This window comes from Chlorocebus sabaeus, chromosome 29 (assembly GCF_047675955.1).
Source record: "Chlorocebus sabaeus isolate Y175 chromosome 29, mChlSab1.0.hap1, whole genome shotgun sequence".
Classification (NCBI taxonomy): Eukaryota; Metazoa; Chordata; class Mammalia; order Primates; family Cercopithecidae; genus Chlorocebus; species Chlorocebus sabaeus.
Genome location: NC_132932.1, coordinates 11,924,158 through 11,950,870, shown reverse-complemented (window position 1 = coordinate 11,950,870; position 26,713 = coordinate 11,924,158). Strand labels below are relative to the sequence as shown.

At 38.2% G+C, this 26,713-nt stretch overlaps 1 protein-coding gene across 6 annotated transcripts in view; it reads left to right on the top strand.

The window, feature by feature from the left end:
* Window positions 1–26,713, top strand: part of MCTP2 (multiple C2 and transmembrane domain containing 2) — a 257,893-nt gene that overhangs the window by 125,990 nt on the left and 105,190 nt on the right. For 5 of the 6 annotated variants that reach the window (XM_007990508.3, XM_007990506.3, XM_007990502.3 and 2 more), the window contains 4 exons: window positions 236–400; window positions 2,585–2,715; window positions 12,301–12,487; window positions 14,823–14,916. In XM_007990508.3, coding sequence (XP_007988699.1) covers window positions 236–400; window positions 2,585–2,715; window positions 12,301–12,487; window positions 14,823–14,916 — 577 coding nt within the window. The remainder of the gene's footprint in view (window positions 1–235; window positions 401–2,584; window positions 2,716–12,300; window positions 12,488–14,822; window positions 14,917–26,713) is intronic. The other variant, XM_007990511.3, reaches the window with a different exon arrangement.

The following is a 26,713-nucleotide window of genomic DNA, read 5'->3' as shown; positions in this document are numbered from 1 at the left end:
AAGTGTTGCATATACTCATCCTTCACTATATTATTACAACTCCAAAGCTTGAGAAGGAAGTCACATAACTGTGACAGCAGGTTTGCAAAACCAATGAAAAATAACACTTTTCACCAGGCAGGGAGGAATTTTTTTTTTTGTAATCAGATATTGAAAGTTGGAATTCCTATGACCAGCAAAGTCACTCTTAGGAATTAGAAGCAAGTTTACATGTCATCTTTATTTTTTGCTTTAGTCCTCTTTGATACGCAACCTACGGCTCTCTGAGTCCTTGAAAAAGAACCAACTCTGGAATGGGATTATAAGTATAACTTTGTTGGAAGGGAAGAATGTCTCAGGAGGAAGCATGACAGAGATGTTTGTCCAGTTAAAACTGGGACATCAGAGGTATAAAAGTAAGGTAAGTTCTATCTTTCCATAAGGAGAACAATATATTTAAAATAAAAAAAATTAAAAATTGTTTCCCACTTTAAATTTTACTAAAGTAGAAGTGATTTATGTTTAGCCCTCCTAACTATATTAAGGAGCAGAAAACAAAATAATTGTATAGATGCAGTCAATTAATGTGGGTGTTGTATTCATTGCTTAGTATAGTTTATTTTAATTTAGTAACTCAGCGCTAGAGAAAGCTTATTAAATCATAGATTTAAATGTGTGACTTATTTTCATTTTGAAAATAAGAAAACTATGTTTCATAAAATGCGGGAAAAGGATAAGTAAAAGTTTTCAAAATGCTACAAAAATAGAATAGCATAATACATGATATTTGGGTTAAAATATGTGAGATAATTAAAAATATTTGCTTTCTCTTGCTTGCTAGTCTTCACACCAAAAATAGTATCTAGTGCAGCTGTTTTTTTGCTGTGATTAGAAATAATAAAATATACAAAGTATGAAAAATGATTTATTTTAAACAACCACAATGGCATTTTAAACTGTCTTTAAAAATAATTCATCTTATTCTGCTGATCCAAATTCCATTTAATTTTTAATCTTAGTAATTTGGTGTGGATTTTATTTCAAAAACTATAGTCCCTAAACCATGATAATTAATTAGCTTTACTTAACTGTCAGACAGGAATATTTCCTATGTTTTATGGATTGAAGGAGCTCTGGGGTACTTGAAAGTTACATCACTTGCCAACAGTCACATAGGAAAAACATTCAGTGGACACTTTTGAAAATATAACCGAGGATATTTCTAGCATCGAGGACATAGCAGATACAGACAAGTTGGAAAATGATTTAGGGAGGCAAGAGGTTGTGCGCACTGCACAGTTTTCAGTACAGAATCAAATATTAGATGTCATTTACTCTAGCACAAAGTAGAGAATTGAGGCTCATGTTGAAGAATAGTTTATAAAAAATGTGAAAGTTGAGGGCGCGTTAAGACGGAAGTATGCAGATAATTATTTTAACCATTTTAACCAGGTAATTTCAGGCTTTGCCGCACAGTGAGGGTATCCAGAATAACCATATCTCTCTACTAAGATTCCTTTAGCTTGCCAGGGTCGGGCTAAGGATTTATGGAAAAATTATTCATCACTAAGCACACTTAGCCCTTTGGACTAAGGTGAAGTGTAGAATTAGTTCAGTATCTGCTACATTCACCCTTGGGGAACACTGCATTTAATTTGTGGTCTAACCGGGTTTTCCTTTTTTTTTCTCTTTCTCTCTGGTTTCTAAATTTTGTGATCCAGTATATTAAGCCTGATGTGAAAAACAACTGAAATAATTTTACATGACATTGGCTACAGCCGAGGTCTGAGTTCTCTATGTTTTTCTTATGCAAGAATAGTTGGTACCGGGATTTAATACATGACACTGCACCCCTAGAGCCTAATACTCTGGGACCAACATTCTTGCTTACTTTGTATTCACAAATTTAATCTCTATGTAAAGGAAACAAAAACGAAAATCCTGCCAATGAACCAAACATAGAAGCAGTTTGAATCACTTTTGAAGAACACAGAAACACTTGTGGAGTTTTCATGTCACTCTTGTGAATTTTTAGGTTTGGCTGCAGTGGAATTTCCTAGTCTTCCTCCAATCCTAGTGACTGGATTCACTAACTTTGGATTTAAAAATAGGTGGCAATATATAAATCATGGGTTTCTCATTTAATGCATCTGACAGATGTTAATTAAGACCCCAAACTGTTAATGTGTATAGTTGGTAAGCTAGCATAGAATGGATATGCCAACAAAACTGTTACTTGCATTCAATTGAGCAATTGGTATGATCTCCTATAACAGACACAATTGGAAGGTGTCTGTTTTGATATATGTCCACTGTGTATGTGTGTGTATATATAATTTATGGTTTCTTGTGAGGTAACAGTATTCTTTGTAACTTGGTGGATAAATTATTGGATCTGGGGGGCAGCTAAGAGAGTAGTAATGTTTTGCCAGTTCTTGAACCCACCAAGTCCCTTTTGTTCATTCTAAAAAGGGAAGTTTTCCTTTATAAGGGGTGAGGTCCATCATCTTGACTCCCTGCAGTTTAATGATGAAATTAATGTGTAGCTTCTGTAGCAATGAATGACATTTTAAGAAAATAAATATTATAACTGCATGTTTTCTAGACACTGTGTAAGAGTGCAAATCCGCAGTGGCAGGAACAGTTTGACTTTCACTACTTCTCTGACAGGATGGGCATTTTGGACATTGAAGTGTGGGGAAAGGACAGCAAAAAGCATGAGGAGCGTCTGGGCACGTGAGTCCCCTCTGCTTTCCAGTGGCGGGAGCATGTTTCTGCATGGGGCTGGTTCTGAGAGGTGATCTCTATGTGTTAGGGCTGAGGGCACTACCTTGCATCCCTCACCCCAGAGTGCCAGCAGTGAGCTGGATGGCCAGTCCTAACTGGGGGGAAGATTGCTTTTCATTTTTGTTTGTTTAATTGGGAAATGTCATTCAGTATTGATTAAAATAATGTGTGTAAGGAATTATCTAAAGAAAGTTAACCTGCTATCTCAGACTATTCAAAACATTTTATATAAATGTCCGATATACCCTATAATTTTAGTTTTGCTACCTAGTGAAATGTTATATAATTTAGTAAAGATCTAAGGCTAGGTGTTCCCATGATGGAAGCATTTCACTGTCCTTGATGTACTTTATAGCACACCAAGGAATGGAGTTTGAGGCCAAATCTATTTTATTTTATTTCTTTACTTTTGGACCCTCTCAATTGAGATCCTCACATGTGTAATGAACAATAATATCAATATTATTGCTTCTTCCTAGGGTTGTAGTGAAAAATAGAATGAAATGAAGCAGCGTAGGTGCTGTAACCAGCATACAGTAAGCAAAAAAGGGATGCTGGCAGAAGCACAGATCATCTTTGAGCTTCAGAAAAGCCCTTTGAGTTACTGGTATCATGCTAATTCTATGAATGATGAAATGCAGCTTCAGAAGTTTACACATTACTTGGCCTTGGACTTAGTCATGAGCTCCAGAGTCAGGATTTTGTGTTTTCAAAGACCAAGTAGTTTTCTCCATCAAATCACTTGCCTTGTGTTCATTCTGTATACATATTATTTGTATGCAGATCTTAAATTTAGAACACAGATCTTGAAAGGGATCCCAACCACTATGGTGTGTCTTTCTCGAAGCTGGATCTTGGGTTCAGGGAGATGCCTTAGGGTCATCCCTTGAGGAATGGGAGGGCCTCCTTGCATCTCTCCTCTGTGGCCAGAGCATCTCAGCTTTTGCCTGTGCTCTATATTGGGATTCCATTTGAAGAAAGGGTTTTCTTGCTGAAAACTAAAGATTGAAAACCATTTATGTAGTAAAAACCCCTTCATTTTATAAACAAGGAAATGCGGAGGCCCAAGGAGGTGAAATGTTTTTTTCATCAGTAAGGTGTTTAGAGGCATAAACAGGTTCAGACCCAGCTAACCCAATACCTGTGCAGGGCTTTTTCTCAGTCAAATGCTTAGCACAGTGTCTGACTGCTTGTTGTCATTGGCTCATTCCACCTCAGAATCCTGGGATAGATGTGTGAGGGGTTCAGTACCTGCGGAATGTTGCTCCAGTGTCTCAATATGGGTACCCTGTTGCATGGGACTGTCTGGCATGTTGCAGTATGTTTAGCAAACCTGGCTCTCACCTGATACCAGTAACTTCCCTTGATTATTGTGTGAAAAACATACAAGCATATGTATGCACACACATGCACACCCAGCACCCCTTTGTTCCATAACATGTATGCAAACACCCCTAGAGGACCAGCACTGCCCCCACTTAAGACTTCTGACCTCACCCTCCACATCTCTGGTTGCATTACTTTGCACCATCTGCACATCCCCAATTCTATGCTTGTCTTTTAGAATGCAATCATTTCTTCCATGGCCATCTCCCAGCCAGGTTTGCATTTAGGAGCAAACCCACTTCCTGTGGTCCAGTCTTTTACAGACATGGCCTGTCAGATGACTTCTGTGACCTTGTCTCTCTCTTCTCCACTCACACAGGGTAACTGAGATAGCTCAGGCTCAGGTACTTCTCAGTATTTCTGATGTTGTCACTGCTCTGATATACCAGGACCCTGCCAATACGGATGGTAGTAGCGTTTGAAATTTTGTGCTAGCCCAAAGAGCAAAGATCACTTACATAAATGTAGAGAACTCTGTGTCCCAAAGTGTTATCTGAACAGCGGGAACAGGGTCCTTCTGTGATGAATGGCCAGCATGTTGTTTTAGTAGGTGCAAAGAATAATGCCGCTGCATTTCACAAGTCATTGTACTGTCATGCTTCCTTCACATAATAGGAAATGCTTTTCCAAATGAGTGTTGGGTTGCTCACAGAGACAATAAAAGTAATTTAAGATGTCCCTTGTAATCCATGTTTTGTCATTTGGGTGTTCATTTATTATTTTAGCTATTTCCTGTTTGTAACTGAGACATATACCTGTCTTGGTGGTCATTCTGTTCTTCCTCTTCATGAATTTTAAATAATTTTTTTTTTTTTTTTTGGTATCCTTTTCCTTTTTCCTCTCCTGTAGTACAAAAGATAACAAAAGTATCTCTTGGGAGCTAGTGCTACTGCTTTACCCTGCAGCGAACTTGCAGGTGGGGGAAATCTATGATAAAATATCGACTGCTTCTCAGACTGAAAGATTGTGCTAGCATATGTACATCACTGACGTGCTACTTATGGTTCCTTCTTCCTGGCTATTGTTTAAATATTTCAAGGTTTTTTTTGTTTTGTTTTGTTTTAACATATTTGCTTTTCTTTGTGATCTTCATTCTAAGACCCAGCTATTTTATTTTCCAACTGTTGGGAAAAACCTTTTTGCATCAGGAGGCTCCCTGCTGTGCAAATGTATCTTAACTGTCTCCTCTCCACAGCCTGTCTCATGCTTTGTTTTTGGATAAAACCTTGATATTCATAATTGAACATTACAACTGAAAATCTAGATGGACTCTGGGAAAATTCTCTTCAGGGAAGCTGTGTAGGCAGTTCAGTGGGAGGGAAGGAACATTAGCTCTGGGGTCACACATCCTGAGCTTGCTGATCATCACTTTGTCTGCTCACTGTGGGACTTGGATGGTGGATTCCCTGTGGAGTCTGGCTCTGTATCTATATAATGGGCTCACTGGCCAACTGGCAGGGTCATCATGGCTAACAGTAACAACATCTACTTGACATTGTTTATTCCCTTGCGCACTCTGATGGTAGGTATTACTTCTTATTAATTTTGAGATTTTTCTGCATGTAAACTGTAGGTCCTTACACCTTGGCAACTCAAATTATGCAATTTAAGAAAATAAAGTATGACTAGTAAAATTCAATGTATTTTTTTTCCTCCAAAACAGCATAGAATTTTTTGATATTTTTTGGTAAAAGTGAGCAGTGACCATCATCAAGGACATGGTAGGAGGGACATCCATTGATGGAAGGGTTGGGCAGTGTAGGTCAGCCTGAACAATACTGAAGTTTTGTAACCATGTATGACAAGGCTGGGGTAGTGGTTGTTTATGTGTAGAGAAATCACAATGGCATGGGTAGGTTGTTAGCTTGGTGATGGTTACAACGTGGACCTGCCCATTAGGCCCCTCCTCCAGGCTCTCCTGAGTCATGTGGAACTTGCTGACTTCCCCTTTTTCCATAATCCACCTACCTTCAGGTTCCGCCTGAGCCACAAGTAACTCCTAAAAACACTGGGGTTGGTGAGAGGAAGGTGCTCGGGTAAGAGCCATCATCCCCTGAAACTGTGTTGCCTGCCAACTCCAGTGTTTGTTCATGGGCAAAACCAGCAATAAAGCATCTGATCTTAGAAACAGTGAGCTTTTAGGGGAGAGTAAGACATAAAGCTGAGTTTAACTGGCTCCAACTTTTAAACAAAATGTCAAGAGTATGAATATAGAGTAATATAGATTATTCCATTTTGAGCCATTTCAAAGTAATCATACCAATTTCTTAAAGTATATTTTATATTTCAAGGGGATTCTACAGATTAACTCATTATAGAATTTTCTAGACTTAATTTAGTTTGGAAAGGTTGAGAATGGGAACCCACAAGCCCGTTCGGACTAGCCTGCCTCAGAGTCCCTCCTTAGTCCCAGATGGTGCTGGATAAGCGGCTCTGACATTCTACCAGTTTATTAGTGGCTCTGAGGCAGTGAAAAATCTGGGCTGGAGTATTTCTCTGGACAAATTGCACCCCATGTCGTTGATCTGCTTTTACAGCCAGGCTTGACACATTCACCATTTTCCTCCTGTTCCCTGGCTTCCTTAGCCGCTGAGATTTACAGCTTTTAAAACTCTAGCACTCTTTTCTGCCCCTTGCCTTTAAGTTAAAAGCTGACCAGTCTGTAATATAAAACATAGAATTATGGTAATGAATAAGAGGTTAAAAGCTATCATGGCAAGTAAAACTTGAGCAGATTTGTCTGACTGATATGGTAAAATTATGTGTTGAATTAAAACATTAAAATGCTGTGGGATTAATGGAGAAAGACAAGAACGGGAGGTCAGAAACAATGCTAAATCAGCACATTAACTGCCTGTGGGTTAGAGAGGGTGGCTTTAATATATGCCTATTGTAGGAAAGCGAAAAAAAAAAGTAATTTAGTCTCTTTTCTTCAGGTGAGTAGAACAACGGCATTTTAAATCTGAGAGGCACCTAGTAAATACATTTATTTCATTTCCTTTCCTACATAGGGGAAGAAACAGAGGCTGCAGAAGATTTAGTTATTTCACAAAAAAACACTGTAATTTGGAGTTTTTGACTTCGTGAGTTTTGTGACAGTGCTGACATTCATTCTTTCGTGCATTCAATTTATTCAAATCCAGAGCACATCGTATGTTGGGCAGAAGGCAGAATACTTGAGGATTCAGTAGACAATGATACAGAAAAGGCTGCTGTCCTTGGGCTACTACAAGTAAGCAGGCAGTGGCAGTAGGTGGAATGAGGACTGCAGGTCCTGGCATCATGGATGCCAATTTGGGCTTAGAATGAAAGAGGAGGCTTCCTTGAAGAACAGTGGTCTAAGCTGAGACTTGTAGGAATAGTGGTAGTTAACAAGGAGACAGAAAGAAGAGCTTTCCAGGAAGACAGCATAACATAGGCAAAGGCCTAGAGAGGGGAGAGAGCACATTCCCTCTGAGAACCTTGATGGAGTGGAAAGATCGATGGTGTCACATGATAAGGCTAGAGAAGAGGGCAGGGGTGAAGGCACAAAGCCATTGGATTCCATCTCTTGCAGATGAACAATGGGTGGTCCTTCTTAGACACTAACACAGCAGCGACTTGGCTATTTTGATTTCCATAATGTAAATCTTGTTGCAATGGAGCTCTTATTGATTACATTTTTAAAAAGCTGACGTTGGAATAAAAATTTCCTGGTTACCTAAGGGCCCGGTGTGTTGCACCTTCTGAATGACTGTCCAAAGACATTTAGTCCCCTTGTGTGTGAAGTCATATGTGATGCCACTGGAGCAGACCTAACTGGTTCATGCTCATTAATTGAATTCCTTATATAGATGCCCTGAGTGTGTATTTTCCATGTTGTTTCTATCAGACAGAAGGGAGCAATTTTTATAGGTTTTATTGCTTTATCCATTTTTATTAACTAACAGATCATTGGATATTGTGACCAGAGTTTCTTGGGCTGTCGTGAGTTAAAAAAATGTACATAAAAAAAAAAAAAAGACGTGTAATTCACCACCACTAAATTACAAGTATTTCAGTAGTTCAGGGGTCAGCAAACCAGGGCTTATAGGTGAAATCCATATGGCTGCCTGTTTTTGTAAATAAAGATTTTTTTGGAAAAAACTTTGTTTACATTGTCTATTACTGCTTTTATGGTACAAGGGCTGATTTTAGTAGTTGATACACAAAACTTATAGCCCACAAACCAAAAATAGTTATTAGCTCCTCATACCTGCCCATAACAGGGAAAGGCTAATCCTGTACCCTGCCAATAAGATGTAGCCAAAGAGAGGACAGAAAAGAGCAAGATTTACTGTTCTTCAGCAGTGACTAGAAAGACATAAGAGCCCAACCAAATTATTTAGTATTTTTTTCAGAGAAGAATCCAGTACAATAATGAAAAAGAAGAAGCCTAGTTTCTTCTTTGGAGGTTTTTTGTATTGCAGATATCTTTGATGAATGTATTATAGAATGTTTACATCTTGAAGACTTTAGTCTTTGAACTTAAGAAAAAGTGCAAAAATCCATTTTGGTCATTTGATATTTCTCTTTTGGAAGGTTGGATGAGTATTATGGTTAACAGTATTTGCAATTTGAAGGGAAAAAAGTATTTTTGTTAAAAAAAAATTCTGCTGCTTTTCTGATAATACAGTAACCTCTTACTAGGTTGGGGTTAATGAAAATAATTCTCTCAGTCTCTGGCTAATGTCCAGAGCTTCTGGTTCTCCTTCAAACTTTATGACAAAACTGGAGCAGTGTAAGCTGGAGTTGAAATAAGTTAACTATGAGGCCCGAGGAAGGTTTTGTATGAAATACATTTTTTCTGTCTCCCATCTTTCCTCCTCCTCCTAGAATGTGGAAATAAATGGGGACACGAGGTAGGTAGAAGAGTTGCAGAATGTTTATAAAAGTCATTGTTAAAGGGGGGCTACTATGGTAGCTTTGAATTAATTCTTAATATACCAGCATGTGGGACCTCTAAGAGGCTGGGTCATAACCCATGTCCAGAAAGACTAAGTTTTAATTTTGATTGACATGATGCTAATATCATGATGCTAATATATCAGTTTAGCTTGTTTCTTCTAGTCACTGAGAAAGTACAAGTAAATATTTGGCTGGATTCACTCGTTAGTTATCAAAGAATGTAGAATCCATTAAGCTGATGCCTAAATCTTCAACCGGTTTTTTTTTTTTTTTTTTTTTTTTTTTTGAGACGGAGTCTTGCTCTGTCGCCGGGGCTGGAGTGCAGTGGCCAGATCTCGGCTCACTGCAAGCTCCGCCTCCCGGGTTCACGCCATTCTCCTGCCTCAGCCTCCCGAGTAGCTGGGACTACAGGCGCCGCCACCACGCCCGGCTAGTTTTTTTTTTGTATTTTTTAGTAGAGACGGGGTTTCACCATGTTAGCCAGGATGGTCTTGATCTCCTGACCTTGTGATCCGCCCGTCTCGGCCTCCCAAGGTGCTGGGATTACAGGCTTGAGCCACCGCGCCCGGCTTCAACCTGTTGCTTATAGGACTCTAATAATCTAAACTAGAAATGGCTGTTTTTCATGAAAGTGTTCATTCTAGTGAAGGGACTATTTTTTAATAATAACATAAGTGTAAAACATTCGCAGTAGACAGAAATGAGTGAAAAAGCTTGTGAAAATGTGTAATTTTGAGAAGAAACCCAATATTTACTTTGCATTTCATCTGGTATGTGGTTCAGCTTTTACTTAAAATTGATAAACTGCTCTGTTCCAATAAGTTGAGCACTTAAACAGTCACTAGGAAAATTTTCAGTTATTCCAATTATGGTAATGCTGCTCAGAGCGTTATTAGATTACTCTAGAATTAATATCAGGTTCATTTTGAATTATCCAAGAAAAATTTTATTAGAGCTTACTTATATATTATTTTTGACCCTCAGACATTATTAGCTGTCAGAGCACTTGTATCTAAATAAATTTTGGCTGCTCAAAGAACCAACAAAACCACCATCCCAACAAAGAAGGCAAACGTTTAAAGGACAAAACTAAATTGCCATTATTAATGGTATTAAAAAGAATGTGCCATCAATAGGCTATTGTTAATTTGTAATAGTGTGATTAGCAGAGAAAATTTCTACAAATTTGGATTATTTACCTTTCCATAAGAAAGAGCTTTATTAAATGAAAGTGTGTGTAACAGTGTAAAATAATGCTTAGCAAACTATTCCTTTTCTTTTCTTTTTTTTTTTTTTTTTGAGATGGAGTCTGGCTCTCTTGCCCAGGTTGGAGTGCAGTGGCGGGATCTCAGCTCACTGCAAGCTCCGCCTCCCGGGTTTATGCCATTCTCCTGCCTCAGCCTCCCGAGTAGCTGGGACTACAGGCGCCCGCCATCACGCCCGGCTAGTTTTTTGTATTTTTTAGTAGAGACAGGGTTTCACCGTGTTAGCCAGGATGGTCTCGATCTCCTGACCTCGTAATCCGCCCGTCTCGGCCTCCCAAAGTGCTGGGATTATAGGCTTGCGCCACCGTGCCCGGCCGCCAAACTATTCCTAAATAGAAATACTACTGCAATATTGGTTAAGAATATGTGGGGACCTATGTTTCTAGAAATAAATGGTCTAAAGCACTTGACATTTCTTTCTTTCCAAGCAAATCTGATTTCCCACTTACATCATGCTTATGAAATAAAAATATTTAATAATGTATTTTTTCATAGATAGTAATGCAATTTAACTTTAAAAGCTTCCCTATTGATACAGAAAAATTGTTTTGCTTCAAATCAAAGGATTATTTAAAAATAAATTTTTTGTAATCTGTCTCCTATAGAAATATTTGATGAATTTATTACATGCAAAAACTCTAATGGCCACTCCCTCTTGTAATTGGGGTCACTTTTGATAAATAGGAAATAAATAGGAAATAAATGCCCACCTAAATTAATTATATGGACACATATTGATATGTAAAATATTTTAAAATCTTGTAATAAAATCTAGTAGAGTCTTTTAATGTCATATTTATTTGGAAACATGATTGCAACCTTTCTCTCACATTTCTTAAAGTGGAAGTTTTCGTCCACATAGCCATATGGCTCAAAATTGCCATCGCTTTATATAGTATGTAAGTTTACCTATTTGTAATTAACTGCAATGTACAAAGTCCATTGACGGCTTAGGAAAAGAATCTATCTTTATTGTTCATTCTGGGGAGCAGGGCTTCCATCCTTTTCTGAAGTCTTGAATATTCATCTTATTCTATAATTATGGAGGGTACAGGAGAATGTAAAAAATAAAAATGATGCCTGGGAATACCATACCGCACTTTACTCCACCCCACCTACTTCACCCACCTGCATACATAAACAGAGCAGGTGTGGTCCAGGCAAACCCAGAGTTGTCAGTGTTAAGGCAAATAAATGGCTTAGCACCTCAGTCCCCTTTTTTGGTGTTTGCTTCTGTATTTAAATGTGTTTGAGGTTTTCAACATCCCCAGAACATTGGCTGTTAAGAGGCGGAAAACATGCAATTTATAGCAGATGGGTACAGCCTTTCCTGGCAGTGCTGCTGAAATGGGATCAATCAACAGCACTTCATGCTTCATTTGTCCGAAAGAAACCCACCTGGGGAAACCCTGTGGAACTGTGCCTATTAGGAAAACACCTTAACGTGTTGTTTAAGATAAAAATTCGCCAGTTGGCATTAATCAGGAAGAAAACGGTTTCTCCATTAACCCTCTCCCACTTGCCTTTCTCTTATCTTTTTTTTTTCCTTCATGTTTTGAACCATGATCCTTTATTCTCTTTAATTATAGAAGACACAGCCCAGGGAAGCCATACAGCATTACTCATAAGGCTTAAACTTTCAAACTTTTTTCTCCCTAATTTTTGATCTTATCTTTCTACAAACCTTATTTGGCAAAGATCCTAATCCTGTTTTCATTTTCCATCTGCCAATGCTGCCTTCTTTTTGATTTTCTGGACCTCTTCCTCTCCTTAATTTTAGGATGTGTTAGGCTGGGAGTGAGCATTATGAATTGGGGCAACCTTCGCTGTTCAATAAACCTAAGACCAGACAGAGTGAGTTTTGGGGGATGATGAAATCAAAGCCAGGTGCTTTGGAGGTACCACAATGGCCTTGAATTAATAACTTTTCTTTCTCTGATTCCTGAAACTTTTCTAGGTGTAAAGTGGATATCTCGGCACTCCCTCTGAAGCAAGCCAACTGCCTGGAGCTGCCACTGGACAGCTGTCTGGGGGCTCTCCTTATGTTGGTCACACTTACACCCTGTGCGGGGGTCTCCATCTCTGATCTATGTGTCTGCCCCTTAGCAGACCCCAGCGAAAGAAAGCAGATTACCCAGCGATATGTGAGTGTTTTGCCTTATTGTACACTCCCCCTCCTCCCACCTTCTCTTTTAAAACAAAGTCTTTATTGAAACAAAGTCTCTGAATTGAAAAACTACATCAAAAGAGATCTTTGTCCCAAGTTTCATTGTACGTCATAAAACAAGGCATCAGACTTAAGGGTTAATGCATTAGTGAAAAGGTGACAGTAGAATTAAGAGTTGGTTTTGCTATTTTAAATGGCAAAAAGATATTCTGAATTTTTAGCTTTTAGCAAGTCTTTAGGGAATGTTGACATCCCCAGGGAAGCAGACTCCTGCTTAGCCTGTCTGTGTGTGTAAATAGGACTTTTAATATAAGTTCACAAATAACTTTACCAGCCATTAATGTTTGCAATGTTATGGATACCTTTGCAGAACTTCTTAGGATCAAGTGAGAACCTGCTCGTGCCTTGTAAAGCAATGACACTAGCTGAACATGAAGGACTGCTGTTCTGAACTACTCTGGATAAGAGCAGTGTGTGATTTCTCCCTAAGTAGTTACAGTGTGCTTAACAGTCCACTGCATTTTTAAATGAAATGGCTGTGTCCTCTTCGTTTATTTTTTGTACTCTGGCTTTCTAGGTGCCTTTATTTGCATTCTGCTTTTATCCTATCTTCTTTATAAATCAATATGTTTATTTTAGTGCCACACAGGGAAGGCGTGTTTTAGGAAAGTGGCATGAAAATGAAGCAAAGATGAATCTCTATTCAATGGTACTGTCATTCTCAGCATAAACTTTAGTGTCACCAGGATCCTTCACTGTGTAGATGTATTGATTAATTGAATAATTCTTTATCTTCGGGAGTACAAGACCTAGCCACATAGCTCATTGTCAATGCAGATTGTGCATGTGAGCTTGGCATACTGTGAAGAAGGTTTGACACAACTCACTATTAACATTCTCTCTGATTAGGTAAGCAAATGAAAATTTAATGGTGAAGGATACAACTTTTCCCCAAGCTTTCCAGTGGATAAGTTGACAAATTTACCAAATTCATGAGGAGTTTTGTGCATTTATAAAGTAACATTAGATACCATCTACATCTAGGTGTAAAGTGGATAAAGTAATGCCTGCTTTGAATAATGCTTTAGGATTTGAGGAGTAGTAATCGAAAAGAGGTTTGAAGAGGCTATGATCAAAATAGAAATACTGAGTGCTTCTTCAGCTAGCAAGCTGGCCAGCGTGTTAGAGGGAACGAATGCTGTTTCAAAACACAAGTTACAGCCCCCGGATTTGTTTTTCAGGTTGTAAGAACAGATCATCTTTAAAGGCATTTCCACTTCTAAATTGTAAAAGCACTTCATTTCAAATGTATTCTCTTAGTTTAAAAACTAATTGCTTTGTTTGTTTGTTTAGGTTGAAAATAGGAGAAACAACTTTAATATTTTTAGGAATGATGCATATTAAGTTAGGCAAACTGTTATTAAGCTTGTGTTATTCTATCTGAAATGCCTAAATAACAAGTATTTTAATAGCCTTTCGTAAATCCTTGGGATCTGTTTATCACAGGTTTTTAGCTATCTAATGATGACAAATAGCATATCCAACGGCTTTAAGGCAGTGTCTTTTTCAGTAGGTGTGTTCTGGAGGCATGAGAAGAGAGTTTATCTGCTGGCCTCTTTCATGCACGATTTCTTAAGGATGCTGTGTATATAAACATCCAAATATTGCTATATGTGCTTAAGAATGAGCAGTAGATGTAGATTCAGACTTTGGCTCGTACAAACTCAAGGCTAAAGTAAACATGAATCTAGGGTGATACTAGATGCTTAATCTCTAATTCAACGAGCTAGCTAAAACATAGACCAGAAAATTTACTCTGTTTCCACCCCAACTCTCTTTGCAGTGGTAATAAGTATCTGTGATGGGTCCAAGTTTAGTCCTCTGGTATCCATAAAGTTTGTACTAACGAGGTCAGAATAATGTTGTGTTTTAGAGTGATTTAAAAGTTGCATTAATGAGAAAGAAGGGGGGAAAAAGAGTATCAATGTAATTCTACCCACACATTTTCCCGGTGGGGTATCTATGCTATCACCAGGAGGCAATGTTAAAAGTAGATTATATGTGCTTCTAATTGGTTTATTTTAAATGTGTAGTTAATTAATTCTCAGCCACTTTTCTTTTAATTTGGCTGCTATAAGCGCCTAACTGGCCTGTTAACTTATATAATACATTTTGGGGGAATTTTTTTTTTTTTTTAAGATTTCATAAGAGAAAGGAAGATAAATCTAGGATGCACTTCCTATGGGACTTTATGACATTAAATAGTATATTAAAAAGCTGTTTTCACTTGTTATCACCCTTTCAACCCTCAGTGCTTACGGAACTCCCTGAAAGATATGAAAGACGTCGGGATTTTACAAGTGAAGGTTTTAAAGGCAGCAGATCTCTTAGCGGCAGATTTCTCAGGTACAGGACACTTTTGTTTTCTAATTTATCTTTATTTCCTGCTTTGAAGCAATCTCCTGGCAAAGCAAAATGCTTAATAAGTAGAAGTATGAATATAACAGTCATGCTCCTTCAAATAGAGTCATAGCAAAAAAGAGGCCGACTTGAGCAATTTCTTTCACATAATGCACCTTTTTTTACACATTTCTTTCAAATGATTTTATGCTGATTCAGCAATTTCAGATCTATTGAGCTTCAAAAATATTTGTGGATTATGAGTCACGACTTCTTTAGTTGTTAAATTAAGTTATTGGTCAAGCTTTTCTGTGTAACCTCAAATGACAGCGATTCGACTTCTTGCTTTTCGCTGCTCTCTGTCTGAATCGTTCACATGGTTCATAAATCTGAGCTTGAAGTCAGATCCGGCTGGCACCTCATTGTAACAATGACCAGAGTCTAGGCCCTGGGACCACTTTGCAGTTGACATTGTCTTATAGGAAGTTTCTGTTGGTGCTTCTGTAACTTGAACTTTTAGAAAGAGGCCAAAGCAGACATGCTTTGTGCTGAATTATGCTCTGCCGCACGTAGAGTCATCCAGACACGCCAGTGTCTGACAGCAGCTCCCCACTCATTGCCAAATTACCCCCTTGTGCTGACTAACAATTTAGCCGCCTACATGACAGATGCTATTTACCAAGTAAATTGATGAATACAAAGAGTATTCTACAGCATGGTTCTATCTATTGATTCAGGATTGCATGGTTTTTAAAAATATATATCCCGTATTTTTAAAATGTGGGCTACTGTTTTTCTTCCTTCCAGACAGGAACAATTTCACTATATTTTTACAGCCTCTAAATTTCTGAGACTGAGTTTGAGGAAGTTCAACCATTGGAAAAGAGAACTTTAATTTTCAGCACATTATATTACAGACATTTTAGGAAATATAAACTTAGTTGAAAGAAAAAAAAATTCTCCTCACCCTGCTCAAAAATGAAACAATAGAAATGACTACTCTATAAGATGATCCTGACTAGTGAGAAGATCCAAAAATGGTTTTTGGGCCAAATAGAAGATATAATTTTTGAGGTTTGTAGGTAAAGTACTCAGATGATTGCTCTTAATATTCACTAGTATTTTTGCAAATGTTTGTAATCTCATGTTAAGACATTTTTCTTTTTACTTATATTTTATGAAAACAGTCAACATTTCACATGTGCCTTTGACATTAGTGGTTCTGTCATCCCTAAAGCACATTTAGAATTGCCTATGAGTTTCCCAGAGAAAATTATTTTTACTTCTGTCTAATTGTTTACATACAGCACTTTTTGAATGCACAATTGTTGTTCTCTCAGGAAATGTCTCCAGCCCCAAGAACTCATTTATGCCTCTAGCATTTAAAAAAATTCTTTCTGTAACTTGCATATATATATTTTTGAATCTCCAGTGACTAATTGTAATGCATGAAGAGTATTTTTTGAAGGCTTGTGTACAACAAAATCCATATGTGGAAACTCTTTGTTTTTTTTTTTTTCCTTGAGACGGAGTCCTGCTCTGTCGCCCAGGCTGGAGTGCAATGGCGCCATCTTGGCTCACTGTAACCTCCGCCTACTGGTTTCAAGCAATTCTTCTGCCTCAGCCTCCCCAGTAGCTGAGATTACAGATACCTGCCACCACACCTGGCTAATGGAAACACTTTTGAAAAACTTAATTTATTTAACCTGCTTATCAAGTAACCTCCATATAAAGCCCCCAAAACTGTTTATATAAAGATTGTTTCAGGCCAGTGTATCATCTCCAAAGAGTATTTTAACTATTAAAATAAAGTGAATAGGAGAGGATACCTGAAGAAAGAGTCTTTGTAAAGACCCTCTCTATGGAAGAATAATTTTGGGAGAAATGTTTTCATTTTGTTGTTTTACATTCAAGGTATTCGGTAGGTAGGTTTGGAGTAGATGAAGGTAAGTACCAACAAATTCCAATAACAATAACTGTAGTTAGAAATGAAATAATGCTGTGTGGTTTGGTTAAATGCCCTGGTGTTTTACTATTTCTGTATTTATGAGAAAATTATTGCTATTGTGAATTGAGGAAAAGTGATTTGTCATTGGCTAAACATGTGTTTAGACCGTAATGATTTTTGTTTTAGGACGGAATTTCACAGTCTATGTTTATACATTGTCAGGCTCCTGTGTGAATCCCCCAGAGTGTTCCAACCAAGGCACTGCTTTAGGGCTACAAAGTGGACTTATTCCAGATAGTTGTAATTTAACTTTTCTATGTGAAAAAAGAAGTGGATTCAGATTACAGTGAGGTAGCAATGAATACCTCTAAGAGGTTAGCGATCGTGGCCTATAGTGGGGATCAGGCGTCATTGCTGTTATCATTATTGTTACCGATTCGAAGTACGTAGTAAAAAATAAAACAGAACTCAGCAGTGCCATTGGGTCAGGATCAGAGAAGCCACCCATGTTTGTCAGTGCCAGGAACATTTAAGGAATTAAGTAACTATTCGTTAACTATTCCTACTCTATACCCTTCATTTTCCGGTGACCTTACTTTGTAAATCAGCGTTCATTTATTGCAGTTGCTAGGGGAGTAAAGCATTCACCTACAAATTTAAAAAAATGCATTTACTCCAGATAACCAGGGACATTCTCTAAAGAATGATGGTCATTTTAGACACGGTGCAAAAGGGAACCTTTTGTTCTTTCAGCTTTTCTTTTATCATATATTTTTATTTTGTGGTAATTGCATGTTTCTAAAAACAACATGAAGTAACCACAATAATAGATGCTTCAGTTTAGTTTCACCTAAAGTTCAGGAATCCTGATAAAGCAAAAGTCCATAGGGATTAGTCTTGGCAGTAGTCCATACAGAAGTTATAGTTATGTTCTGGGAGCAAAGGGACTGCATGTCCTGGAGGAGTGAATGAATGCATACGGTAAACTCTATGCTCAGTAGTTTCCTAATTTTAAAGCCATCCACCTCTTTTTGAATAACCATTAGAAAAAGAAAATATAGGTCATTCAAGCCACTGGGATCAAATTAGAAGGATATTCCTATTGATGTTGTGATTATATAGGCATAACAAGAAATTCAACTTTGGAAAAATTGAATACTCATTACTATGTTAGTATTTTAGAACATTAGAATAAAATATATATACTAAGGTGAATTTGTTTCTCATAAAGTTGTTTTATCTGTAAAGGAAAATAGTGTATACATTTTCAAATGTGTTAAAATATATGAATAAGCCTAAATCTGTGTATATTAGCAGTATTATGATATTTACAGTTGGCAAAGGCTTTAATTCTCTAATGTATAAAAAGGTATGTTTATTGTTTTTAAATTATGCCTTTTTAATAAATATGCTATTTTTTGTGATTGAAGCTATCTGTTAATAAATTTAAATGTATATTTATCTTGGCATTTTTTAGCATTTCTGACATTTGTGTATGAGGGAAGACTTTATTCAAAGAATCTTAAGTAATCTATCTTCTTTGTAGCCTATCTCTAAAATTGGTAAAAGCTATTTTTTCTCAGGTCTATGCCAGTGTTAGACATGGATAACCATGAGCAGTTATTCTAGTAGAAAAGCCTGTCAAATATTTTTTAAACAATTTGCTTCACAAATTCCTTGTGCCCAGCATAACCTAACATTTTTAAGTGATAGGTGATGCAGCCTGATGTCATTACTTTTGTGGTAAACCAGGCCACAGCCTTGATTCATGAAACAAATGATAAATTGTACTTGGAGGCTCAAGGTGAATAGCTGTGTGTAATGTTTGACGAGACCAACATACTTCACGAAGCTACTGCTAGTCTTAAAACGCAGGTATTTTAAGAAGAAAATAACTCACATTCGAATGATTAACTGAGAAAGAGGAACATTTTATTCTGGACAATGCTGAGAAATGGACAGTATAACAGGTTTCATATCCACAGTAGAGGCCCAGACAGAAAGTCATGGTATATGCTGCCCAGGGGCACATCTGATCATAAATTAATACTGTTGTAAGAAAATACAAACTTAATCTCATAAACTGTAAAAAATAATATAGTAAACAATGGGCTAATGGGAAAATTGTTAGAGAATTGAAATGTTTTTCAGTCCAGATTATATCACCTTTCAGGATACATGACAATAGCAATCTTACCCATTGAGAGAGATCAGCCAATGAAGAGTAGGAAACTGTCTTGGTATGCTCAGCACATGTGTGCAGATTATTCAGGATAACCTTATTATAATTGATAGGATGCTGCTGAGAAGCTGCCAGGATTGTAACGTGTTGGGGTTAATTCAGCACTAAGAATTGAAACCATCATGGCCACCATTGGCATGATGCGTATGCCAAGTATTCCACACCAAATCAATGATTCTTCCTTAACATTCTTAAAATCAAAATGTGGTTCATACAGCTACCTTCCTGTTACTTAAGCTTTCTCTTTATTAGTTTTATTCTCTAAAATAATTCTTGTAAGAGACCTCCTTCCCCATAAAGGATGTTCCAAAGGCAAGAGGCCATTCTTCAGTCTCCCTCTGCTTCATACTTATGGCCCTTACCCTGTTCCTCCTAGGATGCCCCCTACCCACTCAGAATCCTAGCATAATAGGGGAACTAGAAATTTCAGGGAGTTTTCTTTAACTCACCATGCCAAGAGTAGCAACAAAGCAATCAGAGCAGCCCTCCACGCATAGCTCACTGTGGGAGGATATGAAGTGACATAACAGCACAACAGAAAATGCAGTATAGGCTTCAATATCCTCTCTTTTTATAGCACAATCCCATTGTTTAATCTGTTCTCACATTGCTATAATGAAATTCCTGTGACTGGATTATTTATAAAACAAGAGGTTTACACGGTTCTGCAGGCCGTACAAGAAGCATGACAACTTCTGCTTCTTGGGAATCCTCAGGGAGCTTTTACTCTTGATGGAAGACAAAGCAGGAGCAGTGAAGCAGGAGTCTTACATGGCAGGGGCAGGACCAGTGGGGTAGGGGATGCGATGCTACACACTTTTCAATAACCAGATCTCATGAGAACTCCATCAGGAGACAGCACCAAGAGAATAGTGCTAAACCATTCATGAAGGATTCACCCCCATAATCTAATCACCTCCTGCTGGGCCCCACCTCCACCACTGGGGATAACACCTGGATCTCAGATTTGGGTAGGGACATAGATCCAAACCATATCACTCATCTTCATTTTTCATGTTTCCATTATTCTAATAATCTATATGTTATGATGAGAAGCTAGGGAATTATCAGGAGACAATGGAGGGACAAAACTGGAAATATCATCTTGACTCACAATTTGGAGTTGCTTGCCTTCCAGAATTCTCCTGGGGATTTTTATTTCACCCTTGAGACTTTTTGGCACTCTTTGCCATTAAAACAAAACCACAAAACCAGCCATCAATCATGAAAAGTTTCCAAATATATCTGGATCCTCTTGGTATCTTGGTAATAAAGGTGTCAGTTGGACCCTTTTCTCTTTCCACTGTTAATAAATGAAATAACTCCCAAATTAGCATAATCTCAAAATATCTATCAGAGGAGAAATAAACATATGTTTCCAGACAAGAAATTCAGGTTATTATAAAGTATCCTTATTTGATAAATAGGACCATAACAATTGCCTGATCCAGGAGAATAAAGATACATTTAATTCCAGAACCCCTGTTTCTTTCCAGGGAACCCAGTATAGCTTCCTCTACCACTTTTTAAATATTTCTCAACTTCAGGAAAGTCAGCCTGGGGGCAGTTCTGGTAACTGACAATGGATATTCATCGAGCACCACACTTGGTTAACAGACACACCCTTAGGGAGCTTGTGATCCCTAAGAGAAGGCTCAATCTTCACTCTGCCTTCGCTCCTGTACTGCAGGACATCAGGTGTAGAAGGTAGTGTGTACCTTTGAAATAGACGGAGACCTTCTTCAAAATCGGGGGTTGCATTTCCAGTTCACTGGTTCCTTGGCTATGCCATTAGGAGGAGCTCTTGGTCTGTCCCCCACACAGATCTGGGCTATAACTGCGGTAAAATATTCCATTCCTTGGGTAAGTGCATGAGCCTTTTCCATGGGCCCTGGATTCAGCCTTAACTAAATCAGTGTCCAGTTCAATGATGTATTCATTGAAGATAAAAATTAGTGCCTATGTTTTTGCCTTTTGTTTGTGTGGTAGCTGCCTCTCATTTTAATCCCTGTGTATAATGACATAGAAGCCATACAGAAGCAGAGACCCATGTGTTAATCTCAGTTCTCCTACATACTGGCGTTAGGCTCCCCCTAAGCCTGTATGTCCTCATGGGTATTTTAAGGGTTAAATCAAATCCTAAATGAACATGCCTGATACATATTTTGTGCTTAGTAATTGTTTTCCCCATTCTTTATTAAATGATTTTATTAGAGTATATTTGATACATGAAGAATTGTATAGGTTTTTTTGTTCACTTATTGTTTACAATTTCCCTAATTTTTGATCATGTTAGATGTAGAAGCTGATAACTACTTTTATCTCTTCAGCCACTTTTAGAAATCTAGTTACCACTGTTTCTTTTTGTTTCTATTTCTACTGAGTGCTTAAAAAGAAGACAAAAAATATGCTTCATGGCAGAGGAATTGTCATACTGAACTACTTTAGTGCTTGAATTTTACATTTTGATAATCTGGATGATAATTTTATTAATATAAAATAGCTTGGTGTGTTCATCTTTTTGTTATTGTTGTTAAACTGTTGACCAAAATAGGGCACTTAGACCCCACATTATAGAGTAAAAATATTTCTGTCATGTACTATAATACTGACTTTTGAGTTGTTTCTGTAAATTATAGTAGTGACTACAAGATTTTTTTATATTGCTGTTTTTGTTTTGAAACATAAGACTGCTTGTGTCAGAAGAGGAATAGTCTCACGGTTATTGTTCACTGAGTTTTAAACCACATGCCCATATTATGCTTTCATTTAATTGTCTGTCTCTTGAAGCTGTATCCATAGCAATACCTCATCTCTTAAAGATGCCCTGTTTTCAAAGCGATGACTATAATTGCAATTTCTAGAAAGCTCAGTAGTCGTGATTGAATGTTTTTAATTTTCATGAGATCCTCATGGATAGCTAAGCCCAAATCAAGACCAACTTTTGAAAAACACATTAAAAACTACATAAATCTGTCTCTGGCAGGCCGTCTCCTTCAACGACCTGCCAAAGAAATGGACTGTAGTCAATGCAAAGTTCGGGAATATATGGATGACTTAGTGGTTTATAACTTAATGGCACCATGAGGGTGAACGAATTCAGCTCATTTGTGACATTCCATGAATTAACAGGAATTGCTTCTATAGTAATGGGTGGGTTCTTAGTAACATTTACATTTATTTAGCAAATATACCTTTTCTATTCTGTGTGATACCTTATGATTTTTCCTGGTGACATGGTAGAAAAGAGGAATTGGTCCCTGATCTCATATGAAGTGACTGATTTAACCAGTGGCTGTCTAATTTCAATTATACTGCTAAGGTCAAGAACATGGTTGGTGTTAATTCTTATGGAAGGGATGCCTGACTGGAGATTCTGCAGGAAGTGATGTTCTAGCAGAGATGTCAAATAGAGACATGAGAAACAGTTGGCACTGCAGAGATGAAGGAAAGGCACTTGAAAATAAGAAAACAGCAATGTTCCAGGGCCTGCCCAGCTTTTTCAGAGGTCTGGAAGAAAGCAAGCAGGACCAGAAGACAGAAAGCAAAAGGGACCTCTCAGGGGAGAGGATGTTCATGTCTTAGGTGGGACTGGATAACCTAGGAACTTTGGGGCCAGGTGAACAAATTTGGAAAACTATTAAGGGAATGATATGATCCGATACAAACTTACAAAGGTTTATTCTGGCAGCTGTGAGGAGCAAATGTTTTGAGGGGAGAATGAAAATGAGAAGATGTTAGACAAGATCAGTGAATGATGATATTGTTGGGGGGCTTGAGAAGTGGCGGGGAAGTGGAGTTAGAAGAAGAAAACACTTAGGGCCAAGCACAGTGACTCGCACCCGTAATTTCAACACTTTAAGAGGACAAGGAGGGAGGATTGCTTGAGCCCAGGGGTTCCAGACCAGACTGGTCAACATGATGAAACCTGGTATCTACCAAAAAAAAAAAAAAAAAAAAAAAATTAAATTAACCAACAGTGGTGGCATGTCCTTGTAGTCCTAGCTAGTCGTAGAAGATGAGGTAGGAGGATTACTTGATCCCAGGAATTCGAAGTTACAGTACCATGAGCTATGATTGATACATATATATCTCATATATATGAGATACATAGATATATGAGATATATGAGACTTACATATATATCATATATATGAGATACATATGTATCTCATTTTTTATTAGGGAGATATATATCTTCCTAATAAATTTGATGCTCTGACCTGTCCCATCTCAACAAGAAGGACTTATCCATTTCTGCTTATCAAACACTCCCCTTGTAAACCTCGATTAAGAATCACCCCCACTAAGAAATCTTTCTGAACTTTTCTGAACCGAATTACATTTCTTTGAACTTTCATATTCTCATCTGCATTTCACCACTGCCCTCTGTCCCTAGGCCATGGCACTCTTCTTGGGGGATGGTAAGAGCATTCATATATTGGGTGTGCCTGCATCAGGACCCTTAAGTGAATACACATCTTGACTGTGGAGTGGAAATTTACAAATGTGGGATATAAGAGAAGTAAGGGCAATACACAATTGGAGATCTGAAATGGAAACAACTCAGTCTGCTGTGGGATGAGAGTGAGGAAAGTTTTCTTGGAAAAGGCAGCATTTTCAGAATAGCAGAGACCGTTATGAGAGTCCCTTGCAGGTAATAGCTTAGGTGATCATTGTATGTCAGGGTCAGTTTAGTGCTAGGAACATTTATTAAGCTATATGCTTAATAAATGGTTATCAAATGGGCTGGGCATGGTGGCTAATGCCTGTAATTCTAGCACTTTGGGAGGCTGAGGCGGGTGGATCACCTGAGGTCAGGAGTTTGAGACCAGCCTGGCCAACATGGTGAAACCCTGTCTCCACTAAAAAGACAAAAATTAGCTGGGCATGGTGGTGCATGCCTATAATCCCAGCTACCCAGGAGGCTGAGGAGGGAGAACTGCTGGAACCTAGGAGGCAGAGACTGCAGTGAACCAAATCACACCACTTCACTCTAGCCTAGGTAACAGAGCGAGACTCCATTAAAAAAAAAAAAAAAAAAAAAAAAAAGGTTATCGGTTATCAAATGAATGATATGACTATTGCAACACATTTATTATTTGTTATTCAACTTCTGTAATTGATACAAAGGTAAAGCTGTTTAAGTGAACCTCCCTTACTTGCCATTCAAGAAATACAAATAAATTTTAAAGCAATGTTGGAAAAGAGCAAAGGCTATTGAGTGCAAAGTGCTAAACCTCAATTTGAAATTGAATTGTCGGTGGCATAAATGTGTCAAGGTGATGTGGCATCTGGACACAGAGGAGGTCTTCTAGATGTTTTTCCTGTGAAATGGGTGATACAAAGAGGAAAAGCACAGCCTCAAATGCATGTATGTCAGTCTGCCTTGTCCTTTTCTCTCAGTACCATTGGTGAGCATTTGGACATTTCCTTTATCATGAAAGATACTTGTTATCTCAAACAATATTTGTTATTTAAATTTTACTAAAAGTCCCCATGTATCTGAAACTTTTTAAGAGAAATCAATCCTTAAAGTGTGCGTAAATTACTATGTAAACATTTTAATGTCTTTGTTTCTTCTTGCTTCTCTCTGTGTATTCTGTAATATTAATAAATGCAGCATTTTAATGAGCTTTGACTGAATTATCTTCAGAGAGTTGGTACAATGTGTCCCTTGGAGACACATAACTGAAGTTCCTGGTTTCTGAAGGAAAGTCTGTTCCTCATTAGCTGGGACAGCTAAGAGCGTGCTTGCTTGAGAGAGCGGGAGCCACAGAACGAGCCCACCTGTGCCTCAACAGGACCAGGCAGCATCTCTGCCCTGCTGTGGAGTAACCCCAGGGTTTTCATTAAAAGTGTCAGACGGTTTCCCTGGAGCAACTGCTGATGGCGTGTCATGCTGGTGTCTCCAGAGGAGCAGTGCTGACACCTACTAATAGTCTGACAAACGGTTAAGTAGCTGTTTCAGCCTGGGTTGAGAAATCAAGCATGGTATACCTGAGCATTAAGCCGAAAGTACATGGTGTCTTCTTGTTCACAATTGCTGAAGAGGAAATGGTGTTGTTATATGTTGGTAGGCTTTTTCCCAGCTAACTCCAGCCTCTTCCCCTGCAAACCACATGGCCAGAGTAAACTGTCTTTCAATAAACAAGACTTTTTGTGGGTGCAGATGGATTTTTATGTTAGTTTGATTTTGACTCCCCAGCACCTGAAACCCCTTCCGTGTTTGAATCATTTCCCATTGTCTATGTTGAAGAAGAGGTCAAAGCCCACTTTCATTCACAGAGGCTACAAATGCAGTATTCCCTTGGTGATTCTGGCCTTTCAGGTCTGAGTACTTGGCTATGAAAGGCTCCAGAGCCCCTTGCATCGGCCTTAAGTGAGGCAAAGAAGCAGGAGTAGAGAATTCATGTTGGAAGTGAATTGTGGGAGCAGTATTCTGGGGAAGCAGAGGCCACAACAGACTTTTGCTGGTGTGAGATGGGCTGAGTTTCTTGTGCTTAAGTATTCTTTGGTTTATAGTGATATTTTTTAGCCCGATTCTCCAAACTTTGTAGGAATTCTGAATGCTTTTTGATATTATTTTATAAATTTCTTTTCTGCTACATGTAGACAGCGACTATTTCCATTGTTTACAATCGAAAACCCTCACTCATTCCTTTATGTCTGGCTTGATCATTGTCTGCTAGTAACTGAAATAGTAGCATTGACTTAAAAGCTTTGGCCAGGGATCTAAGTGTCCAGGCCACTAGTCAGTTGAGCGGAATCTCCTGTTTAATACAAATCATCACCCATGTGTCTGCTCTTCTTCTCCTCCCTTTTTAAACAATAATCTTCATGCAGGCTCCTGCACGTATCAGTATCTCTATTGATGTGCTGTACCTCAGAGCGCCTGGTTATTAAACGAATTAGATGGAGGTTCAGTGACCTGAATGGTAGGCCAGCAGGTCAAGAGGCCTGAGCACTCTCTGGCTTAGGCCCTGGTCTGAGACTCCTTGGCCATTTGTTGGAACAGCATCTGTCCTTGTGCCCCCAATTAATTTAGCAAGCGCTGCTTTGTAAAGTGCCAGTGCGCTGCAGAGGCCAGCAATGCATTAACGTCCTATGAACGTTATGGAGCCATTCATTCTTTCTCTGACAGTTCCAATTCCACATCCTTCCGCCAAACACAACAAAAGGGAAGTGAGTTTTTTGCTTCGTAACACTGTAGGTCTAACTTTGGATTTGGAAATTTCTTACCTTTTTTGGTGTGCAAATATGGGAGATAGAGTGGAAAGAGAAGAGGTGAGAAGTGAAAGATGAGTTTAGTTTTTTTGTTAAGTTAAAAACTCTGACTTTTATTGAGTTATACTTTTTTGTTTGTTTGTTTGATGACACCAAAAATGTAACTCATGTCTTCTCATAATGTACTGAGTATACAGGATCATGAGTATTTGTGGCCATTTGCTTAGGAGCAGAGCTTAACGCCTAAAGAACCAGTTTTACACTTTTTCTCACTTCCTCTTATAGCCATGTAGAAGCCTGTAAGTTATAGGTTTCCAGTTATAGAATTGTAATTATACAGATTGACTTAGAATTTAGGAAGGAAACAGAGATGAACTTCATTTTAA